Below are 22,755 nucleotides of genomic sequence, written 5' to 3'. Positions count from 1 at the left end.
TGCTGGGGGTCGTGACGGGTATCTAGCCTGGGAGGGCTGCCGGGGGCACGACAGCATCTGTGGCGGGTATCTGGTCTGGAGGGGCTGCCGGGGGTCGTGACGGGTATCTAGCCTGGGAGGGCTGCCGGGGGCGCGACAGCATCTGTGGCGGGTATCTGGTCTGGAAGGGCTGCCGGGGGTCGTGACGGATATCTAGCCTGGGAGGGCTGCCGGGGGCACGACGGCATCTGTGGCGGGTATCTGGTCTGGAGGGGTTGCCGGGGGTCGTGACGGGTATCTGGCCTGGGAGGGCTGCTGGGGACGCGACAGCGTCCGCGGCGGGTATCTGGTCTGGAAGGGCTGCCGGGGGTTCCGGCCTGGAAGGGCTGCCGGGGGCACGACAGCATCTGTGACGGATGTCTGGTCTGAAGCGGCTGCCGGTGACACCATGGCGTCCGCGCGTCACGATGATTGCAGCTCCCTGACCCGTCTTGGGTCGGTGTCGGATGACACGTTTCCCTGCGGGGCGGCACCCCGCTTCCTCCAAACGGAAACCACAGGCCGAGCGTGGCACGCAGGCAAACCGTGTGAAACGTGTTTCTAAGCAGCCGGCACCCCAGGGTGTAAATGGTTAACAATGCTGCGAATTGCGAAGTGTGGAACTGGACAATGTTATGACCTGCAACGCTTAATTGCATCAATCCTATTAACCTTCTCACCAGCATTGCCAGATGGAAGCTCACGGTCTACTGCGCTCTCAGCAAGCACGTCGTGAAAAATGGTGCGCGCAACAGTGTGTTGTTTTATTTAAATCGAGAGCTATTTAGAAAATCGAAACGCTCCCCATGTGCTCAAAAGGTACACCTTCACAAGTCAATGTCTATAGACATTGTAAATGGTATCATGTCTTGTAGGAGGCATTATCCATGCTTTTCACTTCCGACAAGTCCTCTCTACAGGAACTCTGAGCATGCCGTCATGCGAAAATCTACTCGGGTTGTCCGATCTGTGGGAGAATCCAAGCCCCTAAAACCGCGCTTGGAGCAGCAGGTAGTTATTTATCCGAAAACCAGGCCTGGAAAGAAATGACTCTGATCTTTCACTGCCTTAGCGGGGATCGTGCCGTCGAACGGCCATTCGGCCCGCATAGGCCAAGGACTGACTTAGCCTGTGTTCTGTCATCTTACTTGTTATCACGAAATGACTCTGATCTTTCACTGCCTTAGCGGGGATCGTGCCGTCGAATGGCCATTCGGCCCCCATAGGCCCAGGACTGCCTTAGCCTGTGTTCTGTCATCTTACTTGTTATCACGAAATGAACCGCGTAACTGGGGCGAAGCGCCATTTAGCCGAGCGTTTCCGGAGGATCCTGGGCCCCGTGAACGACGGATCGGTGGACCCCGCTGACTCGTCGGCCGGGTGAGGTCACGTGACCGGCGCCCGTCGGCCGCCGAGATCGACTCTGGCTGCTCCGATGCGGCCGTCGGCGCCCAGTCGTCGACGCCGGCGTGCAGGGGGCGGAGGTGGAGCCCGCCGCGCTGCCAGGACAAGCCACAGTTGACGGTCAGTGCAGAGCTCGGCGGCACCGGGCCGGTGTCAGGCGTTGTTCAGTGTTTGGCTCCGCGAGAGTAGGTCGGTTACCGGAGGCGGGCGGTCAGTACAGAGGTCTGTTTCATTGAACCTGCCCAGGAGATGACAAGAACCGGAGATTGTATGTCATTTCCTGCGTCCATGTCCTGCATATCATGATAGTTCATCTTCCCTGTGGGCAGCTCTGCTCTCAGGTGTAGGTACCAGATCGTGCGGTCAGCCAAAGCCTGAGCACCGAATTCGTTTGGTTAGTCAGTACCGTTTCTGTGGCCGTTGTAAATTGTTGTACTGAGGTCAGCACCAGCTTAAGTACAAAATAAAGCAGGCGGTTTAAACTCCAGTGGTTTGTATACATACATACATATATATATATATATATATATATATATATATATATATATATATATGCATACGGGAGTCGCCATATCGATCATTTCCATTTTACAGACAACGGCAAAACTGTGAGGTTCGACAAATGCGTGGTAAATACTCCGCTGGTCATGATCGACGCAGTCCTTTATTTGATCTTGCATCTACATTGTCACTGAAGTCGGTAAAAACTGACCAAACAGATCTAAATCATATGGCTGTGCTAAATGAGCCGATGCCTACCAGTGGCCCTGGCATTCAAAGATAAAGAACAATATAAGGTATTACCTTCTGCTTTCAGCAAAACGCTTTGAATAAACAGCAGTACACTTTTAACAACAGCCCACGGACTTTTTGCGCAAGGGACGGTACCATCCTCCTGACGATAATGGACTTCGAGCGATGTTTCTGAAGGATCGAAGTCGGGAACACGATGCTTTACCGAACCGTGGCTTCTACATTGCGGGGTAATGGTTCTGTTCTGGGTTGAAAAAGTTCCATTTCTGTCATTGAAGAAATTCGGAATCGTCTAAATTGCCGCTTGGAGCGAAATATTTTAGAAACCGCTGCAATATAACTCTAAAGGCATTACATTAGAAAAACAAAGACAAATAAAATGCAATGCGGCATAATAATGAAGCATTTTCGTTTCGGGAGTTAATTTGCCCTTAAGTATCACTTGCTGGCCATCAGTCGCTGAATGATGATTGAGACCAAACTAAAAAAATTATTAAATGCACGCATACTTAATATAACCATTCAAGTGGCGTATAGTTCTTAGGTTGTTCTTCTCAGGTCTCAGTTCTTCTCAGGTTGGTGGTGCGGATTTCGCCTCCCAGCCAAAAAGATGAAGCCTCCTGTTTTCACTCATCACCTGTATACACCATTTTTTATAAACCGCAATTCTTACGGTTCAGCCCCCACATCTTATTTTGAGAAACTTTACCCCTGCTCCTGACTCTGGAAAGGAAGTGCATTAAATCTGGGGAGAAAACTGTTTTAAGTGCATTTCGGAGGAAGGTTCAGTCATTTTTTCCTGCTCTCTCTCACCTCCACGTATTTTGCACAACCGCATCCATGTACCCCTATATTTACAGGTTCTACAAGCACTTGAAAACAATAGTACTTTTGGTTTATGACATCGCCGTACAATCAGCTGGAAGTGTTGGCGACCAACTCAATAGATGCAAACAGCACTTTTGAACACCTCTAACACCTTTAATTAGCTCACTATACAATATGGTGAAAAATGAAAGCGTTTTATCTCCCGCCTGTCCACCGACCAGAACGCCAAATCTGAGGTGTGACGGGCAATGTGAGGCATACACCAGCGATGCTCGGCATCTTACCTCAAAGCCACTGATCCTCTCAGCAGCAGGAAGCCAGGATGAATCCTTAACTCGTGTCGTTGCAACGTCCTCCGTTGACCTCTAAAGATACAGGTAGGCTTGTCACAAGAACAAGCCTCCTGGATCGGCAAGGCTGCTTGACGCTATTACCAGAGACGCTCCCCTATGATAGATATTTAGGAAAGCCGCACAAGGCCTTCAAAAAACCTGACGATTGATTATGTTCTTTAAGCCAGTCAGCTTCTCACGACAGGAACACAGCCAACTACAGCCCACAGCCTGCCGCTGAACCCGATCCATTATCTCGTGGCGAGCATTCGAGCCCATCTGCCTCAAATGGCACAACGCTTTAAAACGCCGAGAAGCAAACTGATCACGTTCGTCGCAAGATGCTGTGGCCAGCCACGATTCTCACGACTGGAAATCAGCCTAGTTATTTGCTACTTTACACTATTCAACACTCGGGGCATTGGGAAAGGCACCGTGTCACCACTTATCTGTGACGTCAGCACTGGTATGGTAAAGCCTGTAGTATATTCTGTCACTTGATAGAAACCAGTGTCCTAGAATTGACGACTTTGGGTGTAAATCACCCTAAAACGAAAACCGAGCTAACTTGACACCATCAAGCATCAGCAACGCTCCACAGAACCCGTACACCTATAGCTATATCCTGCATTGCCCATATGTGAATCATGCCATTGTATGCACAGAGCAAAGGCGCCAGGTACCTTCAAGCCCGAGAGCCCAGCGGCTCCAGCCGCTTGCATGCATCAAGTTCGGTTTATTTACAAAATGCATCACAATCTACAGTTGTGTGCCAGATGCAAGGTTTTCACGCATCCCTTTTTGGGTCACACCACGTTAACACAAGCAAAGCAAAGCAAAGCCTGGCAGATAATTTTAGTCCAAATATTTATTTTAACCGAAGTAACTTGACCGCTAAATTGCACCACCTCCAAAATGTAGCAATGAAAAATCCAAGAAATGCTATCTAAATAAAATATAAAAGATTAATATCACCATTTCAGTACTCATTTTCACGAATCTTAAGTCAAATCGGTGGATTGCAAAATGCGACCAAAAAACATTCAATTCTTTATATTTATTTAGGTAATCACTTTTGTTTTTCTTGGTCCCTTGGTCTGGAGTGTGATTAAATGTTATGTTTTACTTATTTTCTGATTGTCTTTAAAGACACCATCTTCAGCTTAAGATATTGACCAAGTTATCTGCAAAACGTGCCATCAGCAAACTTGCGCACATATTTCATGTAATCAATTAGATTAATTCGCCAGCCGCCTAAACATGCTTGATATGCACCCAAGCGTGAATAATTCGTAGGCCATGAAAGAGGCAATTTGAAACACGGAGGTTATTTCTACCGCCATTTTTGACTTGTTAAACCCCCAGTTAGTCGGTTTTTGGGCTCATGGCGGGGCTCAATAATAAACATAAGCCAATGCAATTCCATTTCCTCGCCACGTTATACAGCCTGCCATACATAGCTTTAGGGCGGACCAGGCGCAGCTAATGCAGAAGTGTTTGGTAGCGGAATTCTGCTCTACGGAACTGCTTTCTCATGCAGACCTCCTCTTACTTATTTCGCCTTTTAATGTTATCGTTTGGTGTGCATGACTGATATATATTTTGTGGGTGGGTTGGATGACCCAGTCTATCAGCAAAGCATGCGAGAGATGCTGGCTTTTTGTGGTGGGGGGGAGTAAAAATAATTCTGCCCTTAAAAAACAGTACATTTTTTATGGGGCAACTAATTCCTGATCTTACTTGCTTTCACTTCGAACACATTATTTGTGGCCAGATTTAGTCATTTTATATTTTAGACCATCGACTTCTGTTTATAAGACAAATTGTGATGCCACAAGACATGCAATGAAACTATGTTTTTCCATACTCTTGATAATTGGCCTCAAAATTGTGGAAGTGGTCCCTCATGTCTGCTTTAACAGGATGCTGCTCACAGTGCCGTGGTTCGCTGACTGGCAAGTGACTGTACTGTAGATATGCATATGAGGTAGATATTATTTTTAGCAAAAGAGCATCCCATTTTAAATGTGAAGCCAACATCTCGATCTTGAAGTCATTAGATATGAATAACCAAACCTACATGAATGCCTTTGCTGCAGCTGAAAAGGCAGGGAGCAAAACTGGTTTGTGGCCATCTATAAGTTATGTTGCATCTGGAGGAGGGAGATTGTTTTGTGCAGTATACCCACTATTGCCCTTGACAGGGGCTAACCATGACGATCAGGATAAGTTGTTCAAAGTGGTCTGAAGGGCTTTGATGCGTGTGTTGTTAACTTTGTCTGGTGTCAAGAAACTGACACAAATGAATTGAACCAAACACAAGTTGAAAAGGGTCAAAAACAAGCTTATCATGTTTGTATTACAAGTGCTACTGTCAAGAAATAGATGAGGTGAGTTGAGATGATGTTCAATATATGGGCTGCTCCAAGTAAGTTTAAGTTGGTTAATTGCATGGCAAGTGGAAGTAGGAATCTTGCAAGAATTAGTGACTCACAAATGCCGCCGTGATGCAAATAGGTTAGACAGGATGAGACGAAGTAAGGTTTCTTTAGGCTACGCTTAGCTAGGTTGCTTTCATGGAAATAAGCATTGGTATTTTGAAAGAAATGGTGACATAATATTTGTAAATCCTGACCCCATCTTAACAGAGGCCAGAGGTATGTTTGTTGTGTTTGATTCGGTGACATTTGGTGATGTCTGTTTACTCATAAATTCCAGCTTTTGTGAATCGAATTTGTTATGCTCGCACGGCCTTTTGTGATGAAATTTTCCGCTCGTCCACACATGCTCGCGCTGCGAGCCTTAGCAAGCACAAACCAGTACTAAGTTTTAAGATATACTAAGCATCCCAGCTAAACTTCGTCTAGCTGGTATAGTGCGTTGTAATGTGGTCTGGTCTGTTGTAATTTGGTTCCATTTTTGCTATTTTGTCACCAAGTTGCTTACAAAAGTGTGCGTTTTTGTTACCGGTCAAATCCAGCACATCAGAAGCTTTTTCATCCCTAGTTCCTGTCATCAGTAAGCATCGCAGACCTCATACCGACCGTCCAATCATTGGGTCATCATCCGACTCTCGCTCGATGATGATTAGTGGAACGGCTGCTCGAAAGTTAGCAGATAACTCTGATATACCTAAAAGTTTGGATAGAGTTCCATGATAATTAGGCAAGGTGACGGTAATAGACGAAAGAGTATTACAGGTTGTGTTAGTCACCGAGAAAGAGTTGCTTTCAATTTTTCGAGTCACAGGCAGTTTTCCCAAGTTGTGAGGGTGCTGCAGGCTTTGGGGAAGGCTTTGGACGGCTGTTGGGAGTTATGCCAAAATTGCAGTTGTTTTAAACGGAGAAGCATCAGAAGAGTCAAAAGTGCACCAGTTTCATTGACCCGTTTTGTTTCACCGTTCTTAGACGGAAAATCTTTGTATGATTCGGACCTCAATGCGGTGGCAATTAACTTAAAGGATTGTTTTCTCTTGGTGGTTGTGCAATGAAGGATGAACTCTGTTTCATATAGCACGACGTGAAAGGTTGTTAGTTGATCCCGTTAATGTGCAAAATGACAAACTTGAGGGCCTTTGCTGAAGACACTGGCATCGATGTCATCTGCCAATGCAGCCCGCTCAATTGCATTCTATGGACTCTATGCAAATTGCGTGCGGACTCATCGGACGGATCGTTTTCGGCCATAATGTAAATAGATCTGAGTGAATCCCATTCCGAGGTGCAATCCGGCTGTCTTCCTCGGAACCCCATTCGAATGAGGCACTATCCATCTGCCTTGGACGTCTGGCCCGCGCTATCTTCGCCGTTCAAGCCCCCCTCCCCCCTCCCCCTCCCCACATACACACTGCGGAAAATGACTTCACATGGCATTAGGTTAAACTTCACAGCGCATGAATTCATGTAGGTTCCTTCGTAATCACATGTTTGTCGGGGTAAAAGTGCGTGCGGGCACATCTTTGCGAGGAAGAAAATATCCGCGTCAGCAAAACTTAACTGCCAACAAGTGTACACAAAGTTTGTTGCATCCCATGTCTTGGTATATGCACCTTTTCGTAACTGTATTTTTTACTACATTTTATCACATGCAATTTTACCTGTTACGTTTTTGTAATTGCAGTTCTTTGTGCACGCAATCATTCGCATGTCGTTTCTTTGCGTCTGCAGATTGTTGAATCGTGTTTTTTCGTCTACGTTATTCTGGGTTTCACCTTAAGCACGCAATTCATTTTAAAACACTGGAGAAAAGATGAATGAGGCGCAGACATTTGACGCGTCACCAGTTTGGTTCATCGTTCTATTAAATGTTGTTCCTGGCTCCCTTTCGGTTCCTTTGACAAAACAAAGCCCTCGATCTTGGTTCCGGCTAGTTCTTCCGACTAAACAACCACTGGATTCTGGTTATTGTTGATTCCTTCGACAAACCGAGATCCTGGATCTTGGTTCCCACTCGCTCTTTGAAAAAAACGTTGAGCCTGGTTACCACTAGTTCTTGCAACAAAGCTTAACCCAGTCACCTCTGGTTCTTATGATAAGATAAAGGTCTAGATCTTCGCTCTCACTGATTCTTTCGACAAGCCAAAACCCTAGATCTTGGTTCCCTCCGGTTCTTTCATCAAGACATGACCCGTGATCCCGCTTTTCACAATTTTTTGACAAATTAAGTCCCTGAATGCTGGTTCCCCTGGGTCTTCCGAGAAAAAAAATCCTGGATCCTGGTCCTCACCGGTTTCTTAGCAGACCATGGCCCTGATTACTAATTCTCATTGCTTCCTTCGATAACATCGGACTTTGAACGCGGATTGTCACTGCTTTTTCAAAAGAACAAGACTCTGATTTGTGGTTCTCGGCCACAAAGTCATGCAAGTCAAACGCGATAACCCACATGTTTTGTTTTCACAAGTAAGTCATACACCACACAAAAGTCACATATCACAGGCAAGTCAGACAATCAGCATGCTCCGATACCACTACTACGAATAACAAAGGTTTACTGCTAGTTGAATGTTATCGCCTACAGCTTAGAAGTGAGTAAACCCCATAAATATTAAAGCTGTGTAATTAACATGTTTATATTTAGCCTAGTTGTTTCCAAAGAAGATATCTGAAAAACGTCAGTTGGCCAGGGTAAAGCTGTGTGGTCTGTGTTAGTTTGGTTCGGCGCTACCGACCATTACCATTGTCTTGGTCAAGGCGGATAAGTCGCCTTCATTGGGGTCTTACGACACACTCAGCTGCTGAGGCTATGTAGCGCCGCCTGTCTCTCACCCCGGCAGGAATGGCGGGCACCACGGGAATCGAACCCGTACCTCTGCTTTCCCAGGCTAGCAGTGGTTAACGCACAAAACTGTTGCATGATAGATAGATCACTTAATAAGAAGTCAAATACCGGCATTGTTTTGTGTTACAGACGTGGTTTCTGATCTTGTCGCTCAGGTGGTGTGGCGGAGGTTTGCAGTCAACTGTGTCTGAAGCCATTTTGGGCTTATTGGGTTGGAAAGGAGGTCCATGCCGGCCGCAGGTATGAAAGGACTGGTTGGTAGGCTAATTTTGTAGCAAAGGAATGAATATTTCGGTGAAACTTAGGTGATTGTGGCGGACGCCAATTTTCCATGCCTGCATACATTCCACCAGCCAGTCCTCGAGCCGAGCTTGGGCTGCAAGTGCCAAAATTGGGCATTGTAGCCATAGGTGCAAGATCACATGCATGTAGAAAATTTCTGAATGGTTAATTAATATTATTCTCATCCAGTCTAGGACCTCAGGAACACTAAAGGTGTAGTTTTATATTGCTTGGTGCCCTCGATGTGGCACTTGCAGCGCACGGTGCTGCACTGTTTTGAGAGAAAAAAAAACAGTGCAGACGCTCACTGCTCGCCTGCGTCAAACGTCCACTTAATGAAAACTCGCGTCCCTGAAACGAGCACGTTTCTCGGAATCCCCCCCAGTGACCGCATGTTTTCCGTTCGCCGTTGCTAGGCAACACAGCTGCCCGTATAAATATGCTGGGTCGTGCCGGAAATCTTCCGAAGACATTCCCGGAATTTATCGTGCGCTGGAAACAGCTGGGAACCACATAGCCGACGCATGACAAACTAGTGCATTGAATTCTGCCCTGTGAGCCATGAGCACAATGAGCAATGGGTACTATTATATTTCAATCGAACATCCGACATTCAACTACCACTCCACATAATGTAAACTCGGTTTGGTAAGGCATCATTTGCAATGTGCACTATTCTTTTAGAGTTGGGTAGAATTCCTTGAAATGCCTGACTTTTCCAAATATTTATTTCATGTCCATCTTTAGCTGTGGCATATCCGTCAGACAAATAGCACAATAATGATGCCTATAATAACGGACGAATAACAAAATGAGACAAATAACGGACGTGAGTGTTTCAGGTAATACTAGCTTGTTCAGCCAGCGTAATACGCGTGTGACGCATGGCGCGATGTTGGTGATGCACGGCGGTTGCATGAGACACCGACCATTACATGAGATCTCTTGCCTGCTTTTATGAAATGCCAGACTACGCCAGACGCATACGGCATGTCCATCTTGAACATCATAAACCTATCCCGAAGTCACCGAAAGCAAGCTAGTGGAAAAACCAAGGCTGCAAGCAGACACCACACAGCCTTGAGTACTAGAGTGATCTGGAGTATGTCTCAAAATATTTCCATTCATACGCTGTCAGGGAGAAAAGGGAGAGTTGTGTATCAGATTTTACTCCAAGCTCCCTAATACCATAACCCCTTTGAATAGGACTAAGATTCTTATATCTGCAGACCTTTAGCCATATATATTGTGGTCAAGTTTTGTTGAGCACGCCTCCGGTTTTGGTAAGTGGCTGCTAAGAAACACCCTTGAAATGATGCAACCTGCATCCCCTGGGACAAATTGTGCTAAATGGTGGGGGAAGATGCACTGATGCTTCTTTCGTAGCGAGTAGGCTGGATCATAAGCAAGCGAAACGCGTTGCCATTTGTGAATAACATACGCTCGACTCTTCCATGCCGTGATTCGTCGTGGGCCCGGCATGACATATTTCCGTCCTTTTGTAATCAACCAGCGTTTGTTTCACAATTACTGCCACCTCGGTTTTGGATGCTCAGGCGGAATTATGTACAGAGGCACTGTAAATGTGAACTTTGGTCTGGATAAAATGGCGTGAGATTAGATCGCGCTGAAGTCTACATGGCTGTAGGCGATTGAGTGTCTGATTTTTTAACTAAAACAATGGGCATACCTTGTAAGATTGCTGACCTTTGGAAGGTCAAAGTCAGGCCGTGGTTGTCACAGAAGCCCATTTCTAGGGAATCGTTCAATCTGATGCGAAAACAGGGTGTTAGACGAATTAATACATCTCTGAGATAGGCAAAAACTTAATTTGATTTAGAATTATGACAAAATCCATTGACCAAGGGCCAGGTATGAAGGTCAGACCGACGTCAAAAGGAATCTGCTTTTTTACTCAGGAGCTTGTTTGATAGCGTACTTTCTGCTGCTCATCTCAAGCTTATTAATAACAGTGACCGTAACAGATATGTTCTATGTACTTTTTAAATATCGGAGTAGGCCACTGACTAAAACACCGAGGTCAACACTTTGTTTTCAGAAGCATACCGCCTAGCGTAACATACGTCACCTCTGAAAAAGTGGGGGGAGGGCAGTTAACACGCTGACTCACCCCTCTTGAAATGAGCGGGTCCTGATCCCTTGCCCTGTAGCATCTACCTGCTTTTAAGCGTGCTACAGCCCGTTCTGTTCCTACGCCCATGCACAAGTCTCAAAACGTTCTCAACAATCAACAAAACATTTCCAAAACTCTCGAAAAACTGCTTCGAAGAATTAATAACACTGCGCACCATAAGCATTCGTAGAAACGAGTAATATTGACGTGACTTAATTCGTATGTAGAACATTTGGATAAGGCCAAGGACAGAGAACAAGGGATGCACAAAACGCATGCACCATGTACGGTGAATCGTTCGCAAAGCCGTTGACACAAGGACAAAGTCATCGCGGGGGTTCTGGCCGCGTGAGCTGCAGGCTCCTCAGCTGGGCCTTGTTGGGGACCAGCTGCCGTGGGCGTGGCTTTGTGCCAATCCATTGAGAACTGCGTGCTGTCCCATCTTATGTCGATCGATGGCGCACCAGGGCCCGTCTGATGGCCGATAGTTTATCCTGGCGGCCTGCCCCGGACTGGACACCAGGCGACCCCGCCGCCCTGCCGACTCGTTGGCCCCATCTGGAGGGCATCCGACGTCTGGCCAGCCGGCCACTCGATCTGGACACTGTCTTCTGCTAGGATGAGGTCCGTTACCCGTCTACAGCGCGCCTGCTGTCCGTCCCATCTCAATCTTGTTTGCTGCCGAGCCTGGGCTAGCTCTGGTGCTCCACCCTGGACCCGCACGCTGCTCAGCCCTCCCCTCCCCTTGATAGTTGAGGTCCGCAATGGGACGACCTTGACCTCGCTGTCTGAAGGTCGTCGGCTGCTCCCACAAGATTGGGAGATCGCTTGCTGCCTGTCTGTTGCCGCCTGGCTGTCTGCATGCAAGCCATTTGCCAGAATGCGCGCACAAGTGCTGAAGAGCAGATGATGAGCACTCTTTGACGATTACATTCGTATCACGGCTTTTGTCTGTAATCGATTTTGTGCAGACAGGCTAAGGTACAATGACTCGGGCCATGTGGAGAGCATCGCATGGTGTGGGAATGAGTCTTGATGGATGCAAGTCGGACAGAGACAGTATTTTCTTTAATATATCCCATGTACCGGGTAAGTTGTTGAAGTAACAACACAACTTATTAATGCCTGAAAATACAAAAAAAGATGAATGAGTGTATAGGGGACTACCAGAGAAGTTCTTTGCCCCCGTTCTGTCTGTGACACACAGTTGAGATTGTATAGAACACTTAACACCGGGCCGACCCCCTGCGGTGCCCACCCCTTCTTCAGGAAATTCAGGGAACGTCCTCACCAGACGCGGGCACAACTACAACTTAACAGCTGTACAGCTTTGGGGTGCTTTTTGGGTGGCGGCTGAGAATTTTACATCTCATTTTGAAGTAGCAAAAGGTTGTGCGAACTTATGGCGAAGCACTGGCTCTTGGGCGCTGCTGTGCTTTGTCCGCGGCATTTGTTTGCGGCGAAAGTTCCTGATTAATGCCGCCTCAGGTGGCCGCGGAGGCAGCGCTGCGACGTTAATCAAGTTTTCATTTCCGCTCTGTTAAATCCATAGCTTCTGTGGGACTGTGGAGAGCGTGGGCGTCCCGCGGTTCCCAGCGTGCGGAAGCATGACATTGTGGGCTAGGCGGACCTGTTTTGTCTTCGGCCGTCTGGACCTTGTCGCGTTCAATACACGCCCTTAGGCGGCGCCGTTTCTCGAGACTTCAAACTATTTTCCTTTATCTTGGCGCACTAAAAGTTCCGGCGGCTGCCGATGGAAATGGTGTGGCGGTCGCCTGAATACTTGGCGTAACTTGCTCGGCCAAGTGGAACTCACTGCCAATACAATCAGTCGTCAGTCATCCGCTGCGGCCTCGTGCGCTGAAGTGGCAGCGTTATCTTGAGTTGTGCTGGCTGACTTACCGCACGTGACATCCATTGATGCGGAAAGCATGCTCCATTTCATTATTAGTAGCGTCGGACAGCATCCGCCGTGGAAGTCATTCGCCATGTTTCGTAATGATGGCTGACGCTTTGCGTAAACGGACCGCAGCACTAGGCGAGTCGACAGCCCATGTCGTTTGCGTGGCTCTGGGCCGCTGGCAACTTTCTCGAAAGCGTATGGTGTGAAATGGTTAAATGGTTATGAAACATCCCTCCCACGGCAATTGCCGTGTAAATGCGTTAATCGGTTTAATATGCTTGAAGTTTTTGCCTAGAAACGATTATCGTTGATGGAAGTTTTGGGATAATTATCGTTTGCTACAAATGTTGTACATCATACGGCTGGTGTTTAAAAACTTGTAGGGAAGCTGTACTATATGGATTGCTTAGCAGATATCCCTAACATCAGGCATCTAGCAAGCTCAGGCAAGTCGCGTCGCTCCAAACATGCAACAAATATATGTGCTGTAGAAAACGTATGACATCATGATACATCTTCAAAGGCATTGGCAAGTTCCGTGACAAAATGCTGGTCGCAGCCGATCAGTCCCGACTCTTCAAGCGTTTTTCTCGTGACATCGCCAAGCCGCTTCAGCCAGCTGTCGCTGAAATGCGATGACTGCATGACGAAGCTGAGATACTCCGGGATAATATTGACATCCTGTATTGCCTCGGTGCGGTTGCTTTTTGGTACGAGGCATGTCGGATTGTCCTGCGTCGGGGGTATGTACGAGGATGTCGGGGCAAACCACTGTGTTTTCGAGGACAGGCATGGGTAGATAGTTCCCAGTTATTGAGAAAGATCTTCAACCGTAACAAGTTTGATATCACCCCATACGTGATATGCAGTCGTGTATGTACCATGTCTGTTGAATGTGTTCGATAAGCATGGGCGGATGTAAAGCATATGTGAGAAGGGCATTGCCTTGGTGAACCGAGTTGCCTTCGATAATGAAGTCAAGTTATGTTGTTCATGTGGTGGCTGTTAGGCAATTGCCGGCGGCGCTTATGATGCGAAATGGACACGTATTGCGGAGGTGGGTAGGGACAGAGTCGCATCCAGGGGAAACCTCCGTCGCTGACCGTGTTGAAGGTCAATACCCCTGTTCATGATTGTATCGATGATCAGCACCACCACTGATGATCGTGTTGGTGACCACCACCAATGTTGATGATCGTGGTAATGATTAATACCATCGTTGATCGTTGAGATGATCAATACCACAGTTGATGACCGTGTTCCACCATAGAGCTGGCGGTCGAAGGTCAACACATAGTCTTGATTGTGCGACAAGACGCTTGTCACTGCTAATTAAAACGCGGATTGACTCTTGCCTTTATCACCATCAGGTTCATTGTATTCACACTGCATTGTTGACTGAGGCAGTTTTCGTTATCTTTTTATTCAATAGTTGGACACCTTTTCAAACGAATATTCGATTGATATCAACTTCTTGAAGTGCGACTGCATCGTAGCATTTATGTGTCGCAATGTATGCAAATTTTACAAAAGCCTAAATTGTTGGCGTGGTGAATGAACTGTGGTATGGAGGGTTGCGAACAGTTGCAACCGGACAAAAAAAAAAGCAAAGAAGTCAAAGAACAAAAAGTAAAATGAGTCAAAGTCAAATGGCAAAACGTCGAACAGGATAAAAGTTAAATGCCAAAAAGTGAAAAGGGCAAAGAGTCAAATGGCAAAAAAACGAAAATGGCAAAAGTCAAACGCAGAACGTCAAAAAGGATAAAAGTGAAATGGATAAAGGCCACACGGCAAAAAGCCAAAAGAATAACAAGTCAGATAGCAAAAAGTAAACTGCTTAAAAGTCAAAAGATAAAATTAAACTGTAAAAAGGCAAAAGAGAACACTCAAATGTAGAATCTCACAGCGTTGAAACCCAAAAGGGATAAAGACTACGTCAACAATAGGTTTCCCAATTGTCTCTCATTTCCCTTGTAGTCTTTCTCACTAACATTTAAAAAGCGAAAAGATGAGTCTAAGAAATCCAAGCCAAAGGGAAGGAGGTGCCTGAGAACCCTGAAGCAAGTAAGCTAAAAAAAAAACGTTTTTCCATTGCGCGGGGCATCTCCAGCTCAAATTCAGGGAACTCCCTGGGCTCTTCACAACTGCGAGGCCTGTGCATCTCATTTATGTTCAGGCTGGGCTTCCTTGGTATGGCAGCATGGCCCCTTGCAAGCCTGCAGGGGCCCTTTTGTCGTGGGTGTAGTCAGTGACGGCGTGGCAGGGAGGGAACAGGGAGACATTTACCAACCCGACATTTTAGTTAGCAGATCCAAATTTGCGTTTTTGACCCTTTCTGCATTAAGTCGTAAATTTGACGGAGGCTTCCACATTAAGTGTCTCTACTTGCATAGTCCGTGGAAAACTATGCAGCTCGTCCCATTTGTTGGAATACTGGGACACAGTCAATGTCCAGACAATAATAAAAGCTGTGACTTTATCGGACAGCCTGATAAAATCAGCCGAACACTTTTAACAGTAGTTGTTGCTTTTTACGACTTATTCCTGTTCAATCACAAATGCGGTTTCTAACAAGCAACCAGGTCCGTTTAAACATTTTAGTAGGCACCTGATGTGTCAATATTTTCTTCTTTCATTTGTCTCAGTCATTTACAAATGGGATTACCTGTGCCTCCCCAACACTCGAAATGACTGAGAACGGGGCATTCACTTTATCCAAATTAGGAAAGTATGACAATTTTCTGAGGGGTTTGAATGGAGAATGGTGATAATGTTATAAAATTGGTTCATTTGTCTTCTTGCCATCAAAGCTCAAAAGGCCCATTAAAAAGCCTCGCCCAGCAGGATTCTCCGCGAGAAGACTCCACTTTATGTAGTGTTCCCGAAACGACCTGAAAAGTGTTTTCAGAGCTCAAAATCCGTGGCACCGCTCGTCTGAGAGCATTGTTGTTTTAGGGCCATGGTCTTCTATGTTTGAAAGGATCTAAAGCAGATAAGCTAAAAGACATCATATACCGAAAAATCACTGTGAGTTAACACGCGCTCGGGTGGGAGGGTCAAATTGACCCCCCCCCCCCCAAGGTTTGTCCAGAATGGTTTCCAAACGGAGTGGCGCAGCCGCGCCAAATGTCTCACAGCTGTAAACAATTGAATAGCGGATCGTTTGGTATTAAAAATTTAGATGTACCTTACAAGGTCGCTGACCCATGGTAGGTCAAAGTCAGGCCACGGTTTCAGCGAAGTCAATTTCTAGGGAATTGTTCAATCTGATGCAACAACGGAGTGTTAGACGAAGCTATACACCTCTGAGATGTTTTCTTAGGCAACACAAATATTGATTGAGCAAATTAAGTTCACCTAAGGTCAGGTATGAAGGTCATACCAAGGTCAAAGCCAACCTGTTTTATTACTCTAGGGCTTGCTGTATGGGGTAGTTTCTAGTGCTCATTTGAAAGTCATTGATGACAGAAATTGCATTATACATCTTCCATGGACTTTTTAGAGGTCAGAATAGGTCACTGGCCTAAAATAACCTAGGTCAACTTTTTTAAAGACATACTGCCTAGCGTAATCTTAAAGTTTCTTTTTATTCTTTAAAGTTTTAAATAAACAGGTCAAACGAGGTCACTCACCTTAAAGAGCGTGTAACATTTTGCTTAGCAACAGTTATCTAGGTTCTGGGGATACTTTAGAGACCTACCGGGAATCTGACCTTTTTTGATCTTATTTGACCCAAAGGTCATGACCTGGGAACCTCAAACTTCGGCTGAAGTGAGTTAACGTACACACTCTGTAAATTTGGTGTCTCTAGCTCCCTTAGTTCCCGAGATCTCAGGGGGTCAAACTGACCCCTCCCCATCCCCACCCAAGCGAAGGGTACCTAGCCGGCCACCGGGGCGCATATTAAGACCCTTTACCAAAAGGACAGCTTCCTTTCAGTTGCTTCAAGACACTACATCACGAAAAATCACCTTGAGTTGAGACGCTTACCCGAGGGTGTGGTTTTCTGTTCGGATGAGGAAAGGGCTTCAGCCGCCTCCCTCCCCCCCCCCCTCACTTTGGCTTCAGTCGCCCAAAATTTTGGGTAGAAGTGGCCAAATCTGGGGAGAAACCTGAACGCATATTTTGTGGTAATTCGGGTCATTTTTCTCTGTTCAGCCCCTTCCCCCCAACCATCTTGAAAAACCCCGCCCCCGCTCTGCCACCACGCGAGAGAGCCCTTTTTATCCAAAGCTAGGGCCCGGCCTGTGCTCCTTTCGCGGAGTTACAGAGTCGACAAATGATTTATTCCAACAGGCTGGGCGGGGCGGGCTTTTCAAACACTGCCACCCTCTCGCCTTAGCCCCCCCCCCCCCCCCGTGAACGCCTTAACAGAGGCCCACGGTGCGTTTTGGAGCCCTGTTCAATCCAGGGAAGTGATTTTTATAGCCTGTTCTGCCGTTGTCAGTTTTACGCTCAGCCCTTTGGACTTTTTGTGAAATGACTTTTGATATTTGAATTTCGTCCATTGGACTTAATGCCCGTTTGGTGTTTGCCTTTGACTTTTAGGCCTTTGACTTTTATTGCTTGTGACTTTTGTCTGTTCGACGTTTTGCATTTAACTTTTATCCTTTTGACTTTTTGTCATTTTGCTTTTGTCCTTTTGACCTTTGGCTTTTTGCCATTTTGGCATTTGACTTTTATTTTGCTTGACTTTTCGCCATTTGACTTTTATTTTGTTTGACTTTTCGCCATTTGACGTTTTGCCATTTGACTTTTTGTCCTTTGACTTTTTGGTTCTCACTTTTTGTCCTGTAACTGGAAACAGTAGCCTTGGGTATTGATGGAAGGGATTAGCGGAAGTTTGCCAAATGTTTGTACTTTCACTTATTTTTAGCTCAGGCGCGGCCGACTGCGTCGGTAATACCAGATTTCTCGAAATCATTCTGCTTAACTCAGAAAATAATTCTGCTTAATTCAGCGGGTTAAAACAGCTCAAAAGAGGTATTTCTAACCCGTAACTGCTGACAAAGGCCCTCAGCAGATTTCGTCGTCGTCATGACGACGCCGTTTGACATGATGAAGGCGGTCGCGACAACTGCAGTTGTCGGGAACTCGGGATACGCTTTGGAGCTTCCTAGCAAGCAAAAAGAGTAGTGCTGTTACAAAGCGTTCACGGCGTGACTTCGACTTACAAATAATTAAGATTGATATCAGCATCACATATTGATGGTACTGTGGTGACTTTTAATAGGCGTTAATGGTCCTGATGTCTCACCAGAGTGTGTTTTAGTTGTATTCCCCAAAGGCAGGACACTCTCTGGTCTATTAGACTGGGCCATTCACATTTGTAATGCGCGGTATCGTTGCTTGTTGCGTCACGATTTCTTTTATCGAAGACAAGAGCTCAATGTCGGCCACAAATTCCGAAGGTAAACCACGCCGCGTGAAACGCTCGACTATGGCGGTAAGAATAAAGTGAACTTTTGCGGCAATTCATAATTTGGTATTTTATCTATGCACACAGCAATATCGCTGAATGTGCAGTGGCCACATCACGGCATCAGTTTGGATGTGATCCGATCATGGTTCGTGCGTCATGCTGATGATTCATGATCCACTGCACCGATCGCTGTACCCAACATCCCGCATGCAAAAGAAAGCGCAGGATCACTGACCTCTTATTGGACATGCAAGACGTTGTTAGGAAATTGTTGAAAAATCACCGCCCTGCGGCATTTGAATAATTTTCTTCATTTTTGTCACCGTTGTGTTTACAGCGGGCGTGCCTCCCCTGCGACAACAGAGGGCGAGACTTCACCGATCTTAAGTCGACTCGGAGCCCGAGGCGAGGCCTGGCGAAATATGATAACACCGCTCCCGAGAAGGAAATGGAACCGTCGGGGATCAAGGGGGCATCTAAGGAGTTTGAACAGCAGATTATTGATCTTGAGGCGATCAAAGCAGGCCAGTGGATGTTTTTAGTGGTCGTGTGTCCCAGCTTATCGATTTTCAGGGTGATATCTGTCACACGTTGGGCTTTCGGGGCCGAATCTGCAGGAGTTTTGCTCATCACGCGCGCAAAATACGGTCGGCAAGATTGCTGCCAGTAAATCACGGTCGCATTGGTGGCAGCTGGAAACCGAGCTGACCCTCATCACCACCACAGAAGAACATCTTGAAACACGACAGCTATGCCCACAGAACAAAGGAAAAATACAGAGGAGATGTGCTGCGAAACTCACGTGATCCCGACCACGTTCGGTTATTTTCCTCACGCGCTGGCTTGCTCGCAGGTTGTGAGCACCAGGTGGAGCCTGGCGTTGCCGTTGACATCCAGTCTGCTTGCAGTGCTTGAGGCCTGGACTGAGTGAGCTCCGCACGCGGAAAACTTCTTCGGGCCATCCCGCCAGTCCGGATGCAGCGCCACGTCGCGTGATGAAGCCGCCGCAGGAGGCGATGCTGGTCCCGACGACGGCACCGCTACTGGCACTGGCACTGCTCGTCTGGCACGCGGCCGCCCTCTGTCCGGCGCAGTGTCACTGCAACCACACGGCGCTGACGGTCAGCTGCGAGCGCGGCCGGCTTGAGCACTTCCCCATCCAGCTGAACCCGCGCGTCGAGCGGCTCTCGCTCGCCGGCAACAGGATCGCTCGGCTGCGCGGCTCGTTCGACTACTACACCCGCCTCGTGTCGCTCAACCTCAGCCGCAACGCCGTCAGCCAGCTGGCCGAACAGACGTTCGAGCACCAGCGCCGGCTGGTCGAGCTCGACCTGGGTGACAACCTGCTGACCGAGCTGCGCCGCCGCACGCTGGCCGGCCTGCGGCGCCTGACCAGCCTTTCGCTGGCCGGCAACCGGCTGGCGCGGCTGGAGAACGGCGCGCTCGACGACCTGGCCGGCCTGAGGCGGCTCGACCTCAGTCGTAATCGGCTGACCTCGCTGGCCGGCGGCGCGCTGCGCGGCCTGCCGCCGCTGGCCGAGCTCGACCTCTGCGACAACCGGCTGGCGCGCGTTGGCAGCGCCGAGCTGCGCCAGCTGGCCACCGTCGGTGAGCTGCGCCTCTGCAACAACCAGCTAGCGGCGCTGCCGGCGCCAGACGGCGCGCCGCTCTCCGGAACGCACACGCTCGACCTCTCCGGCAACCGACTAACGGAGGCGCGCGGGCTGGCCGCGCTGCGCGGTCTGCACCGGCTCGACCTCAGCGGCAACCGGCTGCTGACGCTGGCCGCCGCTGCGCCGCCACCCAGCCTGCGTCAGCTCGACATCAGCAACAACCGGCTGGCGGCGCTTCCCGGCGACACGCTCGCCGGCCTGCCGCTGCTCGAGGAGCTGCGCCTCTGCGACAGCCCGCTGCTGGCCAGCGTCGCCGCTGATGCCCTGGCCGGCTGCCCGGTGCTCCACACACTACACTTGTGCAATAACTCGCGGCTGGAGCGGCTGCCGGCGCGGCTGCTGCCCGCCGGCCTGCGCCGCGTCGGCCTGCAGCACAACCGGCTGGAGGGCGTACCGCAGCCACCGGCCGCCGCCAACCTCAGCTGGCTGGACGCGCGCGGCAACCAGCTGCGCTGCAACTGCTCGCTGCTGTGGCTGCGCGCCGCTGTGGACGGTCTGCGAGTGCCGGACGTGCTGTGCGCGACGCCGGCGCCGCTGCGCGGTCAGCCGCTGTCGACGCTCAGCGCCGGCCAGCTGTGGTGCGCGCCGCCGGCGGCGCTACTGCTGCTGGCGCTCGGTCTGCCGCTGACGGTGCTGGCGCTCAGCGCCGGCGGCTCGTACCTGCTTTGCCGGCGCCGGTGCCGCCCCAAGACGGCGACGACCGACGCCGCCTGCACCGCCGCACACAAGCCGGCGGCCGGCGGGCCGGACGCCGGCCTGCGCTGGCCGCGCTACTGGCCTTACGAGGACGCCTGCGCGCGCTGCGACATCGCCGGCCGCACGACCAAGCTGTTTGGGGCCGCGTCGCCGGATCTGTACAGTCCGTCTGGGCGAGACTGGGACCTGTTCGAGCCCGATCTCACGCTGACGCTGACGCCCGACTGGCACCCCGGGGCGGGCGCCTGCTCCACCGCAGGCTCGGGACCTGCCACACCGCACAGCGTTGATGCCACGGCCAGTCTGTTTGGATCGAACAGTAGGATTTTCTCGTTGTACCCGAGCGCCGACAGACGGTCCGCTGTGTGCAGCGTGCCCAGGGTCGGGCCTGCCGCGCACAGCGTCCGTGAAGCGCAGCGTGACGATGCTTGGTCTGCTGTGTACGGCGCCCATGACGTCAGACCCGCTGTGCGCAGCGTCCAAAGCCGCTCGGCGCGCCACCAGGACTTCTCGCGGGCCGGCGGCGGCGCCGCGCCCGACCTGTGCCACCCGCGGTCGCGCGAGCGCCGGAAACGCAGCCCCTCCAGTCCTGACATCTGGCGGCCCAACCCGCAGACTGTCGGCCGCCGAACCGGCGCTAGCCAAGCGGTGTCGGCTACGTCCGTCAGCGGCCAGTTTACTGAGCAGACGAAGGATGGAATCCATTACATTCCAGTAACCGTTGTGTGAGCGCATGGTGGCACCGGTCTGGGCACGCCACATTCCAAATGTTGCAGACGTTGTTCTGTTGTGATATTAGCGATAAGTTGTGCGATTTACGATGTTTTGAACCACGCGATATTTACGATATTTACTAGCACACGTATGCATATATATATATATATATATATATATATATATATATATATATATATATATATATATATATACACTTCCATGTACATTGGCTCCAAAATGACCAATGAAAGGGAATGTTCCATGCCCGAAGGCATTGAAGCAAACATCAGATGTGATAAAATAAGCTCACTTATAACTGTTGGTATACTTTTAAGCGGAAAAGATTGCTCTAGACAGCACAATTTCTCTATCTAGTAAATATGCTTCGCAAGACGTCATTGTTTGTTTGTGTCGTGAAGCGTTTGTATGATGCTGAAGTGCTGCCAAACTAGCCGTGCGTAATTGCCACCTAGCACTAACTTCCAGTACTTAATGCGCTGGGAGACGGCAGCGGCGGTGCTTAAAAAGCGTTCTCTAAACCAAATATCGTTATGCGCTCGTGTTTCGACCCGTTCTCGTGCTGTTCTTGTGTATTTATCGATGAGTTAAAGATGTTAACTTGTGCTTACGTGATCTGTTATGACGTTATTATTGCGTTCTTGGGGTGTATGTTTTGTTTCTTTAATCACTAGCATTCATGTCCAACTTCGCATATTTTTTAGCACAAAACACGATTAATGCTTGGACATCCAGCTCTCCTATTCCCTATCTTGCGCCATCCTACACCCTCGCGACACCCCGCTTGTCCGGGGCAGGCTGTACGCGTCGGCCACGAGCGGGCCGAGCGCCCCGAGGGGCCCCCGAAGAGGAGCGTTGGAAGGGGCCCCCGAACGGGTACCCAGCGCCCATGCGCAATTTAAAGCTTGGCGGCCCCCCCCCCCCTCTCCAGACGCATGGAAGTCTGCCCCTCCGTGAACCATTTTGCTTCATCCCATAGCTCTGAAATGATCATTTCTGGTCGAAAGGGCTCTAATCTAAAAGCCAAAAACCAAACTAATGATTGGAGGTCCGTCCCGCTCAGCTCTATCTTGCTTCATCCCTCATCCTTGCTACACCCCGCTTGTCCGGGGCAGACTGCACTTGCCAGCCACCAGTGGACCGAGAGCCCCGAGGGAGGGGAAACTCTATCGGATTCCCAGCGCACACACGCAGGTGAAGCGCGGGGTTGGCCCCCCAGGCGTATGAACAATTGCCCCACCATAGGCCCTCTTCCTTCATCCCATAGCCCTGAAGTGATATTTTCTGGTCTCAAG

At 49.0% G+C, this 22,755-nt stretch overlaps 1 protein-coding gene across 1 annotated transcript; it reads left to right on the top strand.

The window, feature by feature from the left end:
* The first annotated feature begins 1,487 nt into the window (after nt 1–1,487).
* LOC119109951 (reticulon-4 receptor-like 2) lies at nt 1,488–21,454 on the top strand. Its single transcript, XM_037233695.1, has 5 exons — nt 1,488–1,542; nt 19,265–19,858; nt 19,943–20,308; nt 20,402–20,544; nt 21,202–21,454. Exons 2-5 carry the CDS (start codon nt 19,352–19,354, stop codon nt 21,452–21,454), a joined length of 1,269 nt encoding a protein of 422 aa, XP_037089590.1. The 5' UTR covers nt 1,488–1,542; nt 19,265–19,351.
* Nucleotides 21,455–22,755: the final 1,301 nt, after the last annotated feature.

This window comes from Pollicipes pollicipes, unplaced genomic scaffold (assembly GCF_011947565.3).
Source record: "Pollicipes pollicipes isolate AB1234 unplaced genomic scaffold, Ppol_2.1 Scaffold_7231;HRSCAF=8579_pilon_pilon_pilon, whole genome shotgun sequence".
Lineage (NCBI taxonomy): Eukaryota > Metazoa > Arthropoda > Thecostraca > Pollicipedomorpha > Pollicipedidae > Pollicipes > Pollicipes pollicipes.
The sequence above is the reverse complement of the archived record's forward strand: the minus strand, read 5'-3'. Positions and strand labels throughout refer to the sequence as shown.

Coding starts and splice junctions, on each gene's coding strand:
- LOC119109951 (XM_037233695.1), top strand. CDS start 19,352: ATGAAGCCGCCGCAGGAGGCGATGCTGGTCCCGACGACGGCACCGCTA. Junction 19,859..19,942: donor GTAATCGGCTGACCTCGCTG/GCCGGCGGCGCG, acceptor GGCAGCGCCGAG/CTGCGCCAGCTGGCCACCGT. Junction 20,545..21,201: donor CTGCGAGTGCCGGACGTGCT/GTGCGCGACGCC, acceptor CGCTGTGCGCAG/CGTCCAAAGCCGCTCGGCGC.